Consider the following 17,907-nt stretch of genomic DNA (forward strand, 5'->3'; position numbering starts at 1 on the left):
GTTAAAAGGGCTTTACAGTGAGATTCATGTAAATACTGACAGAACTGGCCTTCTTTCTAATTTAATCATCTGTTCCCCCAGAGATATTAATTTCAGTCATTTATCAGATTTAAAGATTTTTTAAAAATATTCTGCATGTTTTCCCAGATAATCTGCCATGCCTGTGGGTTTATATTCCTATTTGTCAGCAGGAACATTCATTAGTCATTGAGGTACTGGGTGGGAGTTGGGAAGGAGGGGAGGGGAGGGGAGGGGGCAAATATGTTACTGATTATGGGTGTGTGTGTGGGGGGGGGGAATCAGAGCTGATAGAAGCATATGTCAGATTTGCATTCCTGACGCCTCTGTATCTTAGCAAAGCAACTAGTAATTGTGCCATAATGAAACATTCAGTTTTGATAACTAGTTAATTAGACAAGACAATTATTCCAAGCCCTGCTGACACCCACGGAACTACTCCATGTCAAGCACACAAGCTGAATGACAGAAGTAGCAGTTATTGGCAAACTATGGATTCCAGCCCCCTACTTTTGAACAGAGCAGTGTTTTGTAACCCCCTTTCCCAACCCGGTGTCCTGTGAATATGTTGGAGTACAATTCTTAGACTTTGGGAGCTGTAGTCTATCACATCCAGAAGGCACCAGGCTGGGGAAGGCTTCTTTTGTATCTGAAGAATACCAAGCGACCTGGGCTTTTCAGAGCAAAATATTCCCCTTCTTTATTTTGAAGGATTTCTATACCATGCAAAATGGGACTTGAACAAGTCTCCCCAGTCCCAAGCCAGTCCTCCAACCACTGCACCACACTTGAGAGGGAGCATGACTCATAAATACTGGAATTGTAGTAGGTATGGAGATTTAACCCTTCCCTGCTAAATTGCCTATTTACACCTGCTAAAATCCCAATAATGATCAGTTGGTGCTATTTGAATTTTTTAAAACCTGTAAATAAAATGCAAGTTTGGCCTGTAGGTGTAATCCAAAATAAATATAGTGCTAGTCTTTCTCATTCTAAAGCCTGTATCTGCTACTTCATCTGGGAATTCAGGGGCAGTTTCAGAGGTCAAACCATTCTGTTCCCAAATTCCTTATCCGCTTGTTTAATTCCTGCATAGTGCACATACGGTATTGGTGGAGAGGCACAACAGGAACCAGAAGTGTCAAACAAGTTTCTTTCACGTTTCCCCCTCTAATTGATGGATGGAGCCTGTCCATTCAGAACTTACTTCTTGCAAGTGAGAAAGCAGTGTTACACCGAAGAGGCTACAGTCACATTTAGCTATCTTTGCAGATCTTCAAAGAGGACTGAACGGAAAACTGTTCAAGCAAATGTTACCACGGTAAAGCTTTTCTATGTCTTCCCAAGGTAGAACACAAAGGAGTGCTGTGAAACCTTGGGAGACTAACCAGTCTATTGCAACATTAACTTTTATAGACAACTGCTTGTTCTAATTTATGTTTGTGGAGCGTTTTCAAGTGTTCAAAGCACTCTGGATTATCTGTTTGCAATTTTTACAGTGTCTCTGCAGGTAATCATTCCCTAGGGTGGCTTTCTCTAAATGTGGGGGACGACAGCTCCTGTCTCCCCAGAAAACATGGCTATGCTGGCTGAAGTAAAAGAAAAAATGTTTAAGTATTTAAAATATTAACAGACCACCTTTTCAAGAAGAAGCAATTCCACAGCATGCAACAATAAAATGCATAGAATAGCATAGAATGCATAATAGTAACAACAACAACAATTTAAAAAACTGGAAAGGTAATAAAAGAAGGCAAAGTTCCACAAAACAACAAATACCATTATAAGTTAGAGCTTGCAACACAATTGCGGCTATAACTCAGTCTGATGAAATATAATCAGGAGAAGGCCAAAGTAAAGACCTAAGTCCTCAGGGCCTTCTTAAAAGTCTGCAATGATGGGCCTGGTGGACCCCTGACGGCAACTCATTCCAGAGGTGTGGGGCTATTGAGGAAAAGGGTACTTGCCCACCTAACTGCCCTCACAGGTGGGCACATGAGAAGGCCTTCTCTTGCTGATTTTAAAGTCTGGGCAAGCTGATAAAGGTTAGAGCTGTAAAAACCAAAAACAGCACTTTCAGATGGACTCAGAAACATACTGGTAACAAATGCCACTGGAACAGTACAGGTCTTACATGATCTATAACCATGCATACACATTTATTTGTATTTATAAGCCACCTATAACTGCATATACATTTTCTATTTGAATGTATTTATAGGCTGCCTATAACTGCCAAGGCCTTTCTAGGTGACTTACAATACATAAAACATATTAACAAAGGCAAACACCTTAATATCAATTAAAATACAACACATTAAAACATCTATAAAAGCAATGTAAAAAGGGCCACAGCATTCAGGCTAGGTGTAAACAAAATCCTAAAAAGGTATGACTATATATATAAGAATATATACACATCAAAGGTCACCTGCCGCCTTTGAGTGGCCACATTCTGTACCATCTGAAAGAAACCTTTCTCCCATAGAAGACAGCATAGACGTTGTTCCCATAGAAGCCTGCACTGACATTGAGCCTGAGGAACTGTTACTTCTCATCCCTTAGATCAGTGATGGCAAACCTTGTAGAGACCGAGTGCCCAGACTCCAACCCAAAACCCAGTTATTTAATGCAAAGTGCCAACACTACAATAAAACCTGAAAACTAAGGTTTTAGTTTAGAAAAAACAACTCACAGCCAGTCCAAGCAATTTTACTAAAAATTAAAAATATATATATAAATAGCTCTCTCTCTCTCTCTCTCTCTCTCTCTCTCCCCTTGGCAGCGCACTGACCGGCCATGCAAAAGCTCAGACGAGTCACAGCTAATGAGTCGTGGCTCATGATGTCATCGCCTGGTGCCACTACGCCTTTCCGAGCATGCGCTTTACCCCTATGTGTGAAGTTAACTGATGCTCAGCTGCTGGGTTGACGCTGGGGTGACTTGGCTCGTGTGCTGACAGAAAGGGCTCTGCATGCTTGCTGTGGCACGCAAGCCAAAGGTTCACCACCACTGCTCTAAGCCTACCCTGGTGTACTCCCGTAACCCTAATATATGGATAAATTACACTGAAACTAGGATGACTCTGAAAAAGCCTTCCTTGAGATTTTTCTGCACAGCTCATCATTTCTGCCCATTCTAAACACATTCCAACCATCAAAACCTTGCTAGGAAACCTCGTTTTCCCAACCCTAACCCTACCCTGGGCTAAAGTTCCACTGAAAAGAGGGCGATTTTGAAAAAGCCTTCCTTCAATAGCTTTTTCTGCACTGCTCATCATTTCTGCCCATTCTAAACTCATTCCAACCATCAAAATCATGCCAGTACACCTCGTTTTTCTAACCCTAACCCTTTGATGGCGAACCTTTTAGCTTGGATGAGTCACAGCTAATGAGTCACGGCTTTTGATGTCATCGCCTGATGCCACTACTCCTTTCCGAGCATGCGCATGGCCCCTATGTGCGCTGTTATCTGATTCTTGGCTGCTGAGGCGATACTGGGGTGACTTGGCTCACATGCCAACAGAGAGGGCTTTGCGTGCCCACTGTAGCATGCATACCATAGGTTTGTCACCACTGTCCTAGATGGTGAAATTGGTTGGAATTTGTAACAAGACATTTTATTTATTTATTTATTTTTCGATTTATATCCTGCCTTTTTTCCTACAAAGGGCTCAAGGCAGCTTACATCATTCTCCTCCTCCATCTTACCCCCACAACAACAACCCTGTGAGGTAGGTTGGGCTGAGAGTCTGTGACTGGCCCAGTTGGCTCCATGGCTGAGCGGGGACTAGAACTCAGATCGTCTGAGTCCCACTCCCATGCTCTTAACCACTGCACCATACTGGCTCTCCATAGCAGAACCCCAGTTATAGAAGGCCCATTCAGGGAGGTTAGAATAGCATCTCCTTAAATACTTTAGACAGGTGGTGAAGACTGGGGAAGAGTTTGCCCGCACTGAAAGAGGGAACTCAAGGATCTGGTCAGATGCTATGAATGATCATGATCCCACTTGAGAAAGACTTGGGAGGCAGGTGAAGGGGGTAAAGTATGCACTATTGTACATAGGGACTTATGCAATGCTTTTTTTGTAAAAAAAAAAAAAAGGTGCTGGAACTCACCTCTTGGGGTCACACTTTTACACTAAAAAAGATTTTCAATTCACCAACTTTTTTTGAAATAAATAGGGGAAAGGGCAGGGATGAGAGAGGGGAAAGCCTGGTTGCAACACCGAGGAAATATAGAGAGACCTTCAGCCTGACCCTCTAGAGAGGCGACAAGGAAAAGCCAGCCCCAAGCAGCCATGGCCCTGCTCCAATGCAGGTCTTCGTTTCAAATGCCTCCTCCTACACTGCACTCGTTTTCATGCACTGGATCTTGCAAACGTGCCCTCCGCGTCCTTCCTCCTTCACAGTTGTGGGCGCAGTGTAGTAAACTTCATAGGGGCAGCATTTGGTTTTGGTCCCAGCAGAGGCAGTAGAGCAACCAAATTCCCAAGGCGGGGGAAATGCTCCTTTCCATGACCCCACCTCCGGCATATCTTGCGGCTCCCCACCAGGCGCCTCTCACCCGCCTCTGGGTGCCCCCGCTAGCACACGCTTGCTGTGCCTGGACGTGGCCTGGATCCTGCAGCGCTCGCCTTCCAGCATCCTTCTTCCTCTCTATTGTCCTCTGGTTTCAGCGGAGCGCGCTTCTGCGGGCTGGAAGGCTGGCCCAGAAGGAGAAGTAGGGGAAAAGCAGCGTCCCGAGCCGAGAAGTGCCCTCACAAGCAGCGCGGACACACGCAGCCCGCAGGCACTATTTTAATGCTTTTTGCTGCCAACCTGCTACGCCCGACAGGGTGATTCTCAATCACATGGAAAAATCCATCAAAAAAGGGTGCCGGAACACTGTTCCGGTGTGTTCTATGACAAAAAAAGCCCTGGACCTATGTCTAAATAACTGCATGGTTTATTATGTTGATGCTTTCTTGGCAGTATCCGACTGTGTCCTGTTTATATGAGCACATAAATAAGGAATCTCCACTTTTTGGCTAACCTGTCTATTTCTAAGTGTTTGGGTTTGTACAACACAGTAAGTCATGATGGGTTTGGTGTCATGTTTTTTCAGAGTGGTTTTTTGTATTATCCAACCCCAGCCGTACTGTTTGATAACCATGCACAAGCCAGGCTAGGTTCAGACAACCCAACAAGGCAGTTTGAAACGAACATGGCTTACAAGCCACCATAGATTATTACATAGTGCAATCTCTGTCAGTGGCTGCTTCCACATGTCTGTTGTGCACCACTTGATTTCCCTAACTACCACTGGATACACAGCTCCTCATGTTGTCTGAATACACCAAGACATGCTACTGGAGTGGCTTCAAAACAGTACCTTACAACAAGCCATAGGTTCTGGGACAGTCCCCAAGCAGCTTGTTGGATTGGGATGACACAAGAAGGCACACGCTATGGAGGGAATTAGTGAAGTCACACAGTATGTGATTGGAAAGAATATACTGCATGCACAGGGAAGAAGATACTGGGGCGTCTTTTCCCTCACTGGTCACCTGAATGCCTCATCACCTTTCCTCCTTGGTTAAGGAAACCTTATACTATGGGGATTCCAACTAAAAATGTAGCATTTGGGTTGCCAGTTTCAGTACCCTGTTTTTTTGCAGCAGCTTGAATAAAATTGTGAGGAAGAGCAGTATCAGCATAATTAAATGGCTTTGCATTGCTTCGGGCTACTTCTCAAGCACTCCTAGCTGGAAGTTCATCAATCTGAGACTTGCAAATGTAAAAAGGAATAGTGGCTTGTAAAGGGCCACTGCTCTTAAGTAATCATTTCAATAATAGCTGCTGTCAGCAAGAATGCCATGATCATAGACAGGGGCACCATTACAAAATATTGTGGTTGACAAGCTATTCAGAATGGTTTTAGGACATCTCTGGAAAAAGCCTGGTAGTGTAGTATATTTCAAGTGTCTTGGGAAAAGTTTTCTGGGAGACGAATGGGTAACTGCTGTCCTATCTGACCAGTAATGTTATCACAGGAATCATTTTAAACTACAACAAACTGCAAACATGCCTCTTAGCAATCATTTCCCATTCCAGATACCATAGGAAAACCTGCCACTTTGGTTGCCTTATTCGAGAACTTCCTGTGTTTTCTGTGCAGGGGGAGGAAAAAGAACAAACCCAATCTTGGCTGTCAAGCAGAGCACAGAAAGAGAGGAAGCATAAATGCCTTTGGATGAAACCATTAGGGGATGCCTCCACTTTCTAATCCCCATTGCTTCTCCTACCCTTGTGTCTCCATCCACTGGTAGTAACACTGGTGGTACTTAAGGCTGACCCAGAACACACAAAGTTTAGCATGTAAAGAACATCACTGGCAGCACAGAGACTGATGCTACATTTCATTTGGTGGTGCAGCCCAATCATGATTGACTAAATTCCTCATTTTATATTCTGGTTTTTATGGGTACTTCTAACTTTTGCCATGGGGTGGCAGAGGGAAAACTTTTTAAAGGAAGTAGGCAGTTCCATTCCAGAAAATTCAAGTGATAATTTGCCATTTTAGCCTCCGCTATCTCTGACTTTACCTGCTAAACTTAAAAGCCAGCGATAGCTATGACTTCCTTTGTTGGGTAAGAACAATGGGAAGATATTTTTTCTCATTACATGATTGGGCAGAACCTTGGCTACAGTTTGCAGAACAACTCCATATATAGAAGAAATATAAATGCAGATGTTTAGCTCTCCCCATCTTTTTCTTTACGACAACAGAATGAAGCTGGCAATCTGGACTAGCTAATGGCTAACCTGCCCTATAGAATCCTGGCAAAATCTATTTAAATGGAAACTTGAATTATGATGCAAATGCAGCGCTCCCAACCCATGTTTGTCTCCCAAACCATGTTTGTCTCGCAATAGTAACACAGGAATACATTCTTTATGAACTCCATTTATATTATAGGCAATTCTCTTTTTATGCAGTGAAACATCTTATCTTGGAAGACCGATTGTATATGAAAATCTGAAAGATGAAGTATAACTCCCTCTTCATATACTGGTTGATCTAAGTGGTGTAGGGTGGGCAGTGATGAACATCAGCCATTAGAAGTTTAATACTCAGGTACACGGTTACGTTGAGTTGGGTCATATTAAAGGAGAAAAAATGAAATTGTAAGAAATGGTTGACTCAATCAATAAAGATAAATAGCTTGGAGCCCTCAAGAGAAAGAGTGTCAGAGCAGGATGTGCCTCTCACTTGGTGGAAGACATTAAGGAGAATGAAAACATTGCAACTAAGTGTTGCCAAATATAATGAACAGGCAGACCAAGACTTTGGGACAGTTTGGCTTTATTTGGCTTATTTAAAATAAGAGGAGGATTATGGATGCTTGCTCTAGTTTTTGCAGACAGAAATGATACCATAAAATTAACACTGGGAAATGAGGAGAATATAGATAGAAACCTCAGGACTAGCCTTTCCCTGATTTATAGTGAAACTAAGGTAGGTAAAAGATCTAAGAAGGGAAAGAAGTAATATGGAAGGAAGAGTGAAACAGAGGCTTGAACATAATCATTTGCTGAGTTGTGACATATCTCACTGTATGAAGCTTGCCTTAAACTGAGTCATACCATGAATCTATATTGCCCACTACTGTCCGCAGTGACTAGAACTAGCTCTCCAAGGCTCCAGGCACCACTCTTTCCTAACTGAGACCTTTTTAACTGAAGTGCTATGTACTGAATATAAAGCAGGCAAACTATGTGCTTAGTACAAACTTGCATGTTGGTGGACATGCCTCAGGTCTAGGCCCTATTGCCTGTGCAGGACTGAAAAAGCAAAAGCGACTTAAGCAGCAGCAAAGTGTTGAAAGCAGGAACTAGGAAAAGGCTTAGTATAAATTTGGTGCAGACATGCACTCCGTGTTGTACCTGTATGTCATAATCAATCCAGCTGCAGTGGAACAGACCCAATTGCAGCTCTGGACTGAACTGTGGTCATTGCTATAAATTGTAGCCATACAAGTCCAGGCAGCTTGTATCTTGGAACACATTTAGGTAACCTCAGTTCCTCTAGATGGTGCTAATGTTAACCAAATTTAAGCCTCTAGATTCTCCTGCTTAGACAGTTGGATTAAACAACAACCCTCTTTCTTGCCAGATAGCAGGGCAGAGCCTTCTTAGCTTGATTAGAGGACTTTATTTCAATCTAGAATTAAGATCTGCTTTGGCTAATGTCAAATCAGCCTACTTAGTATCCTTGTGAATTTAGGAAGATTTGTTTTGAGACTGAGAAATGCATACTGTGGCAAGGCATTCTCTGAGCATTTAAAGGAGACACATGGAGCGAAAGGCAGATTACCAAGGGCAGGTACTTCACTGGATTGTAACAGCTGAATTAGCATTTTATTTTTTAGTCAAATAAAAACTATCTCTACAGGAACAGCTGCTAAACTATCTGCATGGTTCAAAAGAGTCTCCCTACCACCCTTTACTGGCACATTCTTTAGATTCCTGTGTAAGCCTCTTAGCAAAGGGTATGCCAGCTGGTTAAAGAATGATGATTATAATGTACTAAAACACAATGGTGAAAGCATTTAAAATTGTGAGCTCCCCCACCCAATATTTGTGCAGAAGACCAACACTTGAAAGGGTTAAGGCGCAGAAGGAAATTGTGCAACTTGCAGAACAGGTGTCCTTGATGAAAACCCAAGGACGGAGAGATTGCTAATCCTGTATTCCACAGCATGATCAAATCACCAAGCAACAGATATAAATAAAAAGGCAGGAAATGAGGAATTTAGATATAAGTGTGTCAGCGAGAAAATGAAGATTCATTGTGAAGAGCCGGGGAAGAGAAGAAGAAAGGGAACAGTATGACAGAAGGCACAACTGACAAACACAAATATGGGATTATTATGAAAATATGCAAACAAATGACATCAGCATATACATCAAGCTTGCTGTTATATTATTTCCCCTGTACCTTCATTAGAAAGAAAACACTTTCCTCTTGATGTCTGCCTTCCAGCAAATGCAAGCAAATTATATCACCCGCCCCACCCCCATCCACACAAATGTGAAACACCCAATCTTTAGTTTGTTTACTTCATCAGTGGGAGAAAAGTAAATTTGCTCTGTGGGAGCAGCAGCTCCTTTTCAATAGCACATATCTGTCCCCAGTGCTGATGCTTGAACTATATACAGCCATTTAGTAGCCCAAGATACTGAACCATCTTCGTGGTGAATAAGGCCTTGCCAAGTGGATGGCAACCCCTTTCCATCTGTGCCAGATTTAGTGCCCATCATATTAATACTTATGTGCCACCCAGCCAGTCAGCTGTAAGATGATATCGGAGTTCTGCCTTGAGGGCTGCCACTACTGGTCTGTCTTTTGGATAAGCTGTCCACTAATTGTGGCTCCAAGGGAAGGAGGACTTGATGGATTCCACCTTGTTAGCTCATAGGCAGGATCACTGTTGAGAATGAGCAATATTGTACTGTAGAATGACATTGGAGGGAAGGCTGCTTCAGAGATTACTGTGCCAAGCGAAAATGTGCTGATGAAAAATCAGCTGAGATCAGTATGTATGATTCAGCAAGACAACAGCCCTCATCTTGTGTATTCCAAGCTGTTCCAAGCCCTGGGTTCCTGATCATCTGTCCCTTCCTATCTTCATACAGGACACTTTTCCTAAACACCACAGCAGGGAAGCACTGTCATGACAGCTTAGCAAGGTGGTTACAATTGCTAACCAAGCAAACTAGGTACAATCATTTTACAAGCTGAGCTGTGGAATATGCAGCTGTAAGGTGTAGTGATGGCCGTCCATGTGGATGACTTTAAAAGCAGATTAGATGAATTAATGAAGGATGCGGCTGTCAGTGGCTAGTCACAAAGGATACATGCTATTTCTGCTTCTGCAACAGATAGTATTTCCAGCATCAGGGGCTATCTATGTCTGCTGGGGAACACAAGCAGGAGGATGCTATTGTACTCATGTTCTCTTTTTTGTTTGTTTATTTTGGGGGACTCGTGTTTGTTTCATTTTGCTCTGTATTGGTGACCTTCATAATACAATAAATGGAAAAAACAATGTCCTAATTGTGTGCGTGGCAAGTGCTTGGCCACTGTGGGAACAGTATCTTGGACTAGTTAGAACTTTGTCTGATCTGCACAGTATTTCTTATACGCCCAGGACAACTACGCATGCAGCTGCATTACACTGAATCAGTTCAGTGGTCCCTGGCTCCCATGTGAGCCTGCTATCTTTATTACATTTAATCTCATCCTACCTCCAAGGAGTTCATGCATACCTCGTTGCATCTTTACAACAATGATAAGGTAGGTTAGGTGTAAGCTACCAGTGAGGAAGGTTAATCTGATAAAGCCATGATTCACCCAATAAATTTTCATGACAAGAGGGATGAACACAGGTCTATGTTCAACACTCTGTGGGGACAGCCATATTTCCTACAGACATGTGCCCCCAAAGAATTGTAAAGTTAAAATTTTCCTACCCAGAAGTGGGGCATTTGAAGGTTCAGTCTGCATTATGTAGTGCAATTAGAGCAGAACAATCATCCTTGCTCAATTGTTGACTTACTTTCTGCCTGCTTGGCTTAATTCAGTTAAAATAGAAGTAAAGACAGAATGGGTAGCTGTACAACTCCTCCATCAATGGAAGAATCTCCCTGCTTCCAACAAAGGGGATGTCTGAAGGGATGAATGATTGAATTGGGTTAACTCAAAAGAGAAATTGATTTTGGAGCAGGTTCTGAATCATTTGGAACAAATTAATTAAATAACAATGGATAAGTATTTTGGCAAATCTGGAGTAGGGTGCAAATTAGCATAAGAATTTTGAAGGGGTTGATGTGCTCTCTGTGAAATTTAAATACTCATTACTGCTTTAAATATGTGCACTTATACAAATGTATGCAATTCTATACTCTTTTGCTTGCATATTCAATGGTGCATGTCCTTTTTTCTGGCTACTCCTGCAGAGTAGGATCAAAACACTGTTAGGTGAAAAATAACTCTGCATTGATCCAAAGACATAATCATCCATTCATAGCAGAAGTATAATAAAAAAGTGAAGTGAACCACAAAAGTGAAGAAACTTTTCTGAAGAAACATCAGAATTGAAAAGAAAGATTTTAGGCTCATGAAAGTTAAACATATTCATGGTACATGTCGCCTACACAAATGCAGAACCATTTTCAAACACAATTTTAATTTAAATTGGTTTTCCCACCTGCTTCTTCTTTCCTAGATGTAGCCACTTGGAACACTTCCAGTGGGAGGATCTAAACTGTCAGGAAATGTTTGAGCCTTGCATGCTTTTTTTAAAGCAAATAAACAGCAGACATAAGTTTAGAGAACATAAAGTAGCCATTAAGGTCATAGTTGCTTTCTGAAAACTGAGCCACTGAATTTACCAGTCACAAATTTTCAGGTTTTATGCCAATTAGAAGACTAGAAATGATACTGCCCATGTACATGGGGTGAGTGTAAGAAGATTACCTGGATAATCTCATTTTAAAAATAGATTTGCTAGCCTTTGCAGAACTGGCATGTAGAGACAGTGGCTTGTGTATTCCCTGTCGAATGAATCACCCCAAACAAAAATCAACGACTATTTCTACTTAGATTGTAGCACTAAATTCTGAAATATATACAACACAAATCAGGGGGACTGAGGCAGGGCTGAGACCCTGGCCATCCAGTCCCTTACCTTGCAACCATATCCCTCCACTCTTTAGCATTTTTTACAATAGTAACAGGCACCTCAGCCACATCTTCAGTGTGTGTGTGTAAAAGAAACAATGTTATTTCTGTACAAAAGGCAAGCCCAAATAGGTCGCCTCTGCTCCAGTCTATCAAAAGCAGCACGTGGTCCAGGAACAACTTGGCTTGGGTAGACAGAAAGGTCCTGCTACTCAAGGTAATGCAAACTTGTCTTACTGACCTGGCAGGCCACGTTCTGTTGACTGGAGCAGGCAAACACATGGCACAAGGTAGAGGGGAGGAGGAAGACATATGTGCTGCCAAGAAGAAACCTTCAATGGAATGGGGGCTCATAAGGGGACCCTGAAGTTCACAGGTGCTCCAATCTTCAAAAGGATGGGCAAAATACCACTTTACCTATTTTCTTTCTGCAAGTACTGTTCAATGAAATCACTACTTCCACCCTTTAACGAGAATTCTTCAAAATGGCAGTGAGATCTCACCATATATGAGACATTTCAAAAAATGCACACTTAAAAACTGGACCTCCTTTAAATAGTCACCACAAGCTGAAAAGAAGCAGTGCAAACATAACAAAGGCCATAGCATAACTAATTACTTGTAAGCTGCATGCTTTGGCTAACAGAATTATGCAGTAGATTCCTGAGTTTCTTGTTTGCAAATTACAGTGCCACAATACCTTCCCCAGAAACTAGCCCTCAAATCAATGTATGTTAAAATATTGCCACAATGTAACGTGTGAACTGTCTTTGGGTCTGTAGGAAGCTTCTCCAAAATACACAAACCAGTTTGTACTCTTTGACCTGACAACCACAAAAGCTCTGCAGAGGGTGTGTTTGCAACAAGAATAGCATATGTAAATATGATCTAATATTATGAGCTTTTGGCATCTAAGTTCACAGGGGTCTCTTTTCACGCATTCTCAGAAAGTCTCTACCTCTAGGAGTGGGTGTGGTTCACTGAGGCTCACAAGCTAACGAAGACTATGAACGTCGTGTCCCCACCCCGCCCGCCCAATGCAAGACTTTTACTGAGAGTTTTAGCTTTTACTCTGAGAAAGAAAAGGTAAATTAACAAGTCATGTTGTTGCAGAAAATAAATCATGTAAGCAAAGAAACAAACATAACCCAAAACCAGTATTGACATTTTTAACATCACCCTAAAACAAATGTATTGCATAAACAAGAAGAGAAAGCAGTGGTAAGAAGGAAAAGGAATTCACCTGCTTTTGTTCTTCTCCTAAACTATCCCACATTGATGCAACAATTTTTGATACATCTCCAAAAGTAGCATTGGGGTTTTGTCCTTTGATAGCTGCTTGTGTGTCTCTGAAAAACAGGGCATAAGCAGAGACTGGCTTCTGGGGTTCATTGGGATCCTTCTTTTTCTTCTTCTTTTGGTTTTTGGGTTTTTTGCCCAGATCTGTCAGTGGTCTCTTCTCTCCAGTTACCTGTCAAAAGACAAGAAGGATGTATTTATTATTGCCCTTCAGTTCACACTTAGTTTAGTTGCTAATGGGCTTTGAACTGGGGAAGAACATCAGATTCAAAAGAATTAAGAATCCCCACAAGTAATCTTCCACATCAATGCTTATGAACTTGATTCTTAAGGAAGTATGATGGAGCAAAATGCAGAGGGGGGGGGGGGGGGAGGGAGAGAGAATTCCTTTTGTAGATGCATCCTTCACAATCCTAACTCCTGGTATCTCTTTTTTCCTATATCTTAAAAGTGGTCAACTCTGAGGGAGTGCAAGAGTATGTTCTGCCCCCCAGGGATTGCAGTGAATTTGTTGCTGCTGAATTTGCCACTCCAGCAGTAATAGCAAAAAAGGCAGCATTTTTTTTTCAGAGAAACAAGGAGTGCAGGAAATGCACACATTGTTTCCACGATGCTTCCTAGAGATGTCCAGGAACATGATTCTGCTAGCAGACAAGGGCTTCTCTTCTTGAACAGCTTTCCCTAAAAAATCCCTGTGAAGTTGCTGCCACCACAGCAAAATTGCTTGTTGCAGGAAAACATATTGGAGCCCACAAAATAGACAGTAGGGCCCTATGTGGCCTACAGGCCATGTGTTGCCCACCGCTACTATATCTGTTGTTAACAGAAGCCTCTGCTAATTCACTACAATATTATGCACACCACCAGTATTGTGGTGATTCCAAGGGAATCACATCTCCAGGCAAATTATTTGGTTTGTTGTTATTCAGCCAGTTAATATTTGAAGACCTGTTCCTGAATGTGGAACTAAAATCTGAAAATCCTAGCGCTTGATGTGGCGTGAGATATGCGTGGTTGCCATGGGTTCTTGCTTATGCACATATGCGAACTTGCATGTATAGATGTGTAACAGTAGACACTAGACTAAAGGGCCTTTCCAGAAATATGCTGTACAAATAGCAGATTTATGCACAATGCTCTAACAAAAGGGGGAAATGATGCTTTTTCAAAAATGGGAAAATTAGCACAGTTATTGAGGATTTTTTCAAATTTGGTTCATAATGCACACATGCATTACAAAAGAGCAAACAGCTTGGCTAGGCTTTGGACCAGTAGACTCATTCTAATGCTGCATGTGCCACTGGCACATGGATCAGTGTGCCACTATTTATAGGCCTCATGCACTGAGAGATGGAAATTTGGGGCATTATGTTTTGCCATATAAGAAGTAAGAGGCGGTATGGAAATGAGGAAGATAAGGAGGAGGGTAGGGCTGTTCTATCAGCTGTACAGAAGACCTCCCTGACCAAAGCTCCCTCTTCCTCAACCGCTACCACCAGCAGCCATTCCAGGAAGAAGTGTGGAAGGAGATGAGAGGAGAAGCAGGCCACCCCAGCAGTCGTCAAGCGATAACCATCCAGCCAGGGAAAGACTTTACTCCCTTAAGAGCAGGAGCCAAAGTTGAGTGGCAAAACATATTACTGGGCATGTAGAAGGTCCCAGGTTCAATTTCTGGCATTTCTGGGTAGGCCTAGGAAGGAAACCTGCCCAAAACTCTTAACTGCCTGTCAGGACCAAAAATACCAATTTAGATGGATCGAGGGTCTCAGCTTCCTTTATATGCTCCCATGCACCTGCTGTTGCTTCAGCCAGGTAAGGAGGACAAAGCAGGGGGCAAGTGGGTGTATGTTGAAAGTGAGGGAGTAGGGAAGGCAGGGAATGAAGAGCTCCTTCTCCAGCAGGAGTAGATTCCCAGATATCCAATCCTGAGTGATAGAACGTTTCCCACTTACTGGAGTCAAGGATTATACATCTCCAAGGTTCATATTCTAAGTGAAGAATCACAAACTCTGGAAACTTCACTAGTTATAGAGGAGACAAAAGAGTGATCTCTTCATGTCTGTTGATTCTGCTCATTTAACCTGAATCTCTAGCTGACCCTTCTGCTCTATGCAGCAATTTTTTCTGATGATTCTGCCACTGTTTGCAGACAGAGGCCTTTCTGTTTTGCTTAAAAATGCCTTCAGTGCTGATACTGCTATAGAAATAAATAATTGCCATTGTACTGTTAACCTTGACCAGATCCTTTAGAGCTGTATATTGTATCAAAATCCTCCTCAAAGTCTGATTAATGAGATGATTGCTCCCTTTACAGTCCATACTGTTATTTCTCAGGAGAGAGATTCATGATTATGTTAGCTAAGCAAATCCTGCCCATGGTAAGGTCCATCTCTCATATGCCCAAGCACTGAACTTTAACCTTCCCTGTCCCCCAGCGTTGCTCTGTAATTTCTTTCACTTGCTTTTGAGTTGCCTAGATTTACAAATGTCAAAATTGCTTTCTGTGTGGGTGCAGCAATGCTTCCCTCATTCTCTGTGGTGACTGTCAAGGCCAAATATCAAAAGCAACAAGGTTTCTAAGAAATATCAGATATTTCTTCTCTCTGCTTTCCCCCACAGACCTGTAATCTCCCTCAGCGATTCTGGCAAAACATCTCCCTGAGGAGTTTCAAGTTTCTCTCACCAACCAACCCCCTCATTCTTTCTGACTGTGATCTCTGCAGTCATTTCCAGTCCCCTGCAGGTTTCATTCAACAGTTCATACATTTCACCAAAACCTACTGACAGAAGTGTTAACATCTTCCCCATTTCTTTTTCCAGATATATTAAGTCCAGGTTTGAGCTGGCTGAAATTTTCATCATCTGATAGTCATCATCTGACAACCCTTTTGTACAAGATCCAGTCAGGCAGCAGACAGGAGCTGGTGGTAAATCCTAAGAGATGGGGTGGGCCATACTATTATTCAAGGTAGCAGGGGCTGCGTTTTTTTTTAATCAACCTCCAATAAAAATGCTTGCATGCAAAACATAAATGTTTCTATGCACATCAGGGAAAGAGATCCTAGTCCAGCCTGCTCTCTTTTGTGCTATTTGCATGCAAAGCTTTCTACAGATCCTATAGACCTTATACAGTCTTGTTGTTTTACAAGTTTAGAAAGTGACATCAGAGCTGTTTCTTTTCTTTAAGTTTAACATTCAGCAACCCTGGAGATGGTTATAACATGCACAAAGATGTTCCTTCCTTGTTCATGTCTACTTCTGCATGAGACAATCCAGGAATACAACCATAGTGTGTTGGTTAGTTGTCACCTCTGGATTATTAATGACTAACAACCCACATTTAAACCATAACAAAGCATTCACACATGACAACCCATGATTCAACAACAACCCACAATTCAATGGCAACTCATACTCAACCTGTACTCTCGGTTGTTGTAACATGCAAAGTAGGTTAAATTTGTGTCAAACCACTGCTCCATTGAGCCAATACTGTCTACTTTTAGCAGGGACTGACCCTCCAAAGTATCAAAAAGAGAAAGTGTGTGTGTGGTGAGGGGTATGGTGTGGGGGAGAGATCTTTTCTAGCTCGGCAATCTGAGGTAATTCAGTAGAGGATGCCACAAATTTAACTAGGTAGTCAGAACCTAATTTCCTTGAATGGAGGTACAAATATTAGAAAAAATATTTTATTGCCATAATTCCAGTAATTAGTTATGAGTTTATGGTTCCAATAAAGATTAACAGATTACAATGTAGTCCTTAACAAGAATCAGTTCATGAGCATCACCACGAAGGACCCAGTCACCCCTGGGCTCAGCAAACAGCATACATTCAAGTGAAAGTAGGACATTTTCTAGTTCCTAATGCATCATTTTCCCCAAAGCCTACTGCTGCTTGCTCTTGTTTAGAGATAGGGGGAAGGCCACTAAATGCCACTATTGGATATTTGATCCTGGCAAGGAAAACGGTCTCTCAGGCAGTTGTTGTGCCTGCCAGTTGTCTCCTTAGTTGACATCACACCAGAGGAGCACTCCTGGAGCACCCTCTCTTCTTGCTGTGCTGATCCTGTGGAAGACATCTCTGGTCAAGAAGCAAAAGGCCTCTGTCAAGGCCAAGATCGGGTCTCTCAGCTGCGGACCAGAAGGTCATACCAGCCTCCTGTGTCTCACCCCCTCCTAGCTGATCAGCCAGTGGGAGGCCTGGTAGAAAGGAGTTCTCAGGCATTTGGCTCTCCATGGCTGGTCTTGGTTTTGCAGCTTCCCCTGCTGCCTCAGAATTGGTCTCACAAGCTATAGCTTCCCTTGGACTGGAGCAAGATCTCACAACCACTGAGTTGTGGACACTTCCCCAAAGCTTTCCGTTTTGACTTGAAATAAAGAAAACCCCCATGTAGCTAAGCTTCCCTTCTTCCTCACCTGGAAGAGATTGTTCCAAGCCTGTACTGCAGGCATTTTGTTTTCATTTGTAGGAAAAGACATTCCATACCATTATAACTCAAAAAGTTAAACAGAGAGAATTGAGTAAATCCAACGGGATATTACCTGGCAGGTCAGGTAGAGACAGAATAGCCTCTTTAGGAGAGCTTCACACCCAAGTTTTAGTTTTATTATTCCTTTGTAAAATATATACGCCTATTTCCATATAAATGATCAAGGCAGCTAACAACAATGAAATGTATGCATGGACAACATAAATGGTTGGAGCAGTCCCAAAGGTAGATTAAGTGGAACTGCCATGGATTGGCATATACTTAACACTAGTTTGTAGTGGATACAATTCTTGAGGAAAAAACAAGTCTTGTAGGTACAAACCTATCTAAGTACATAAATTGTTTCTAGATGCTGCTGTACAGGAGAAA

At 42.2% G+C, this 17,907-nt stretch overlaps 1 protein-coding gene across 3 annotated transcripts in view; it reads right to left on the reverse strand.

Annotated features, from left to right (window-relative positions):
- Nucleotides 1–17,907, reverse strand: part of TOX2 (TOX high mobility group box family member 2) — a 250,921-nt gene that overhangs the window by 31,332 nt on the left and 201,682 nt on the right. For all 3 annotated transcript variants that reach the window (XM_044447516.1, XM_044447515.1, XM_044447514.1), the window contains one exon: nucleotides 12,991–13,218. In XM_044447516.1, the coding sequence (XP_044303451.1) occupies nucleotides 12,991–13,218 (228 nt within the window). The remainder of the gene's footprint in view (nucleotides 1–12,990; nucleotides 13,219–17,907) is intronic.

Source organism: Varanus komodoensis, unplaced genomic scaffold, assembly GCF_004798865.1.
Source record: "Varanus komodoensis strain SLA01 unplaced genomic scaffold, ASM479886v1 scaffold52, whole genome shotgun sequence".
Taxonomy (NCBI): Eukaryota; Metazoa; Chordata; class Lepidosauria; order Squamata; family Varanidae; genus Varanus; species Varanus komodoensis.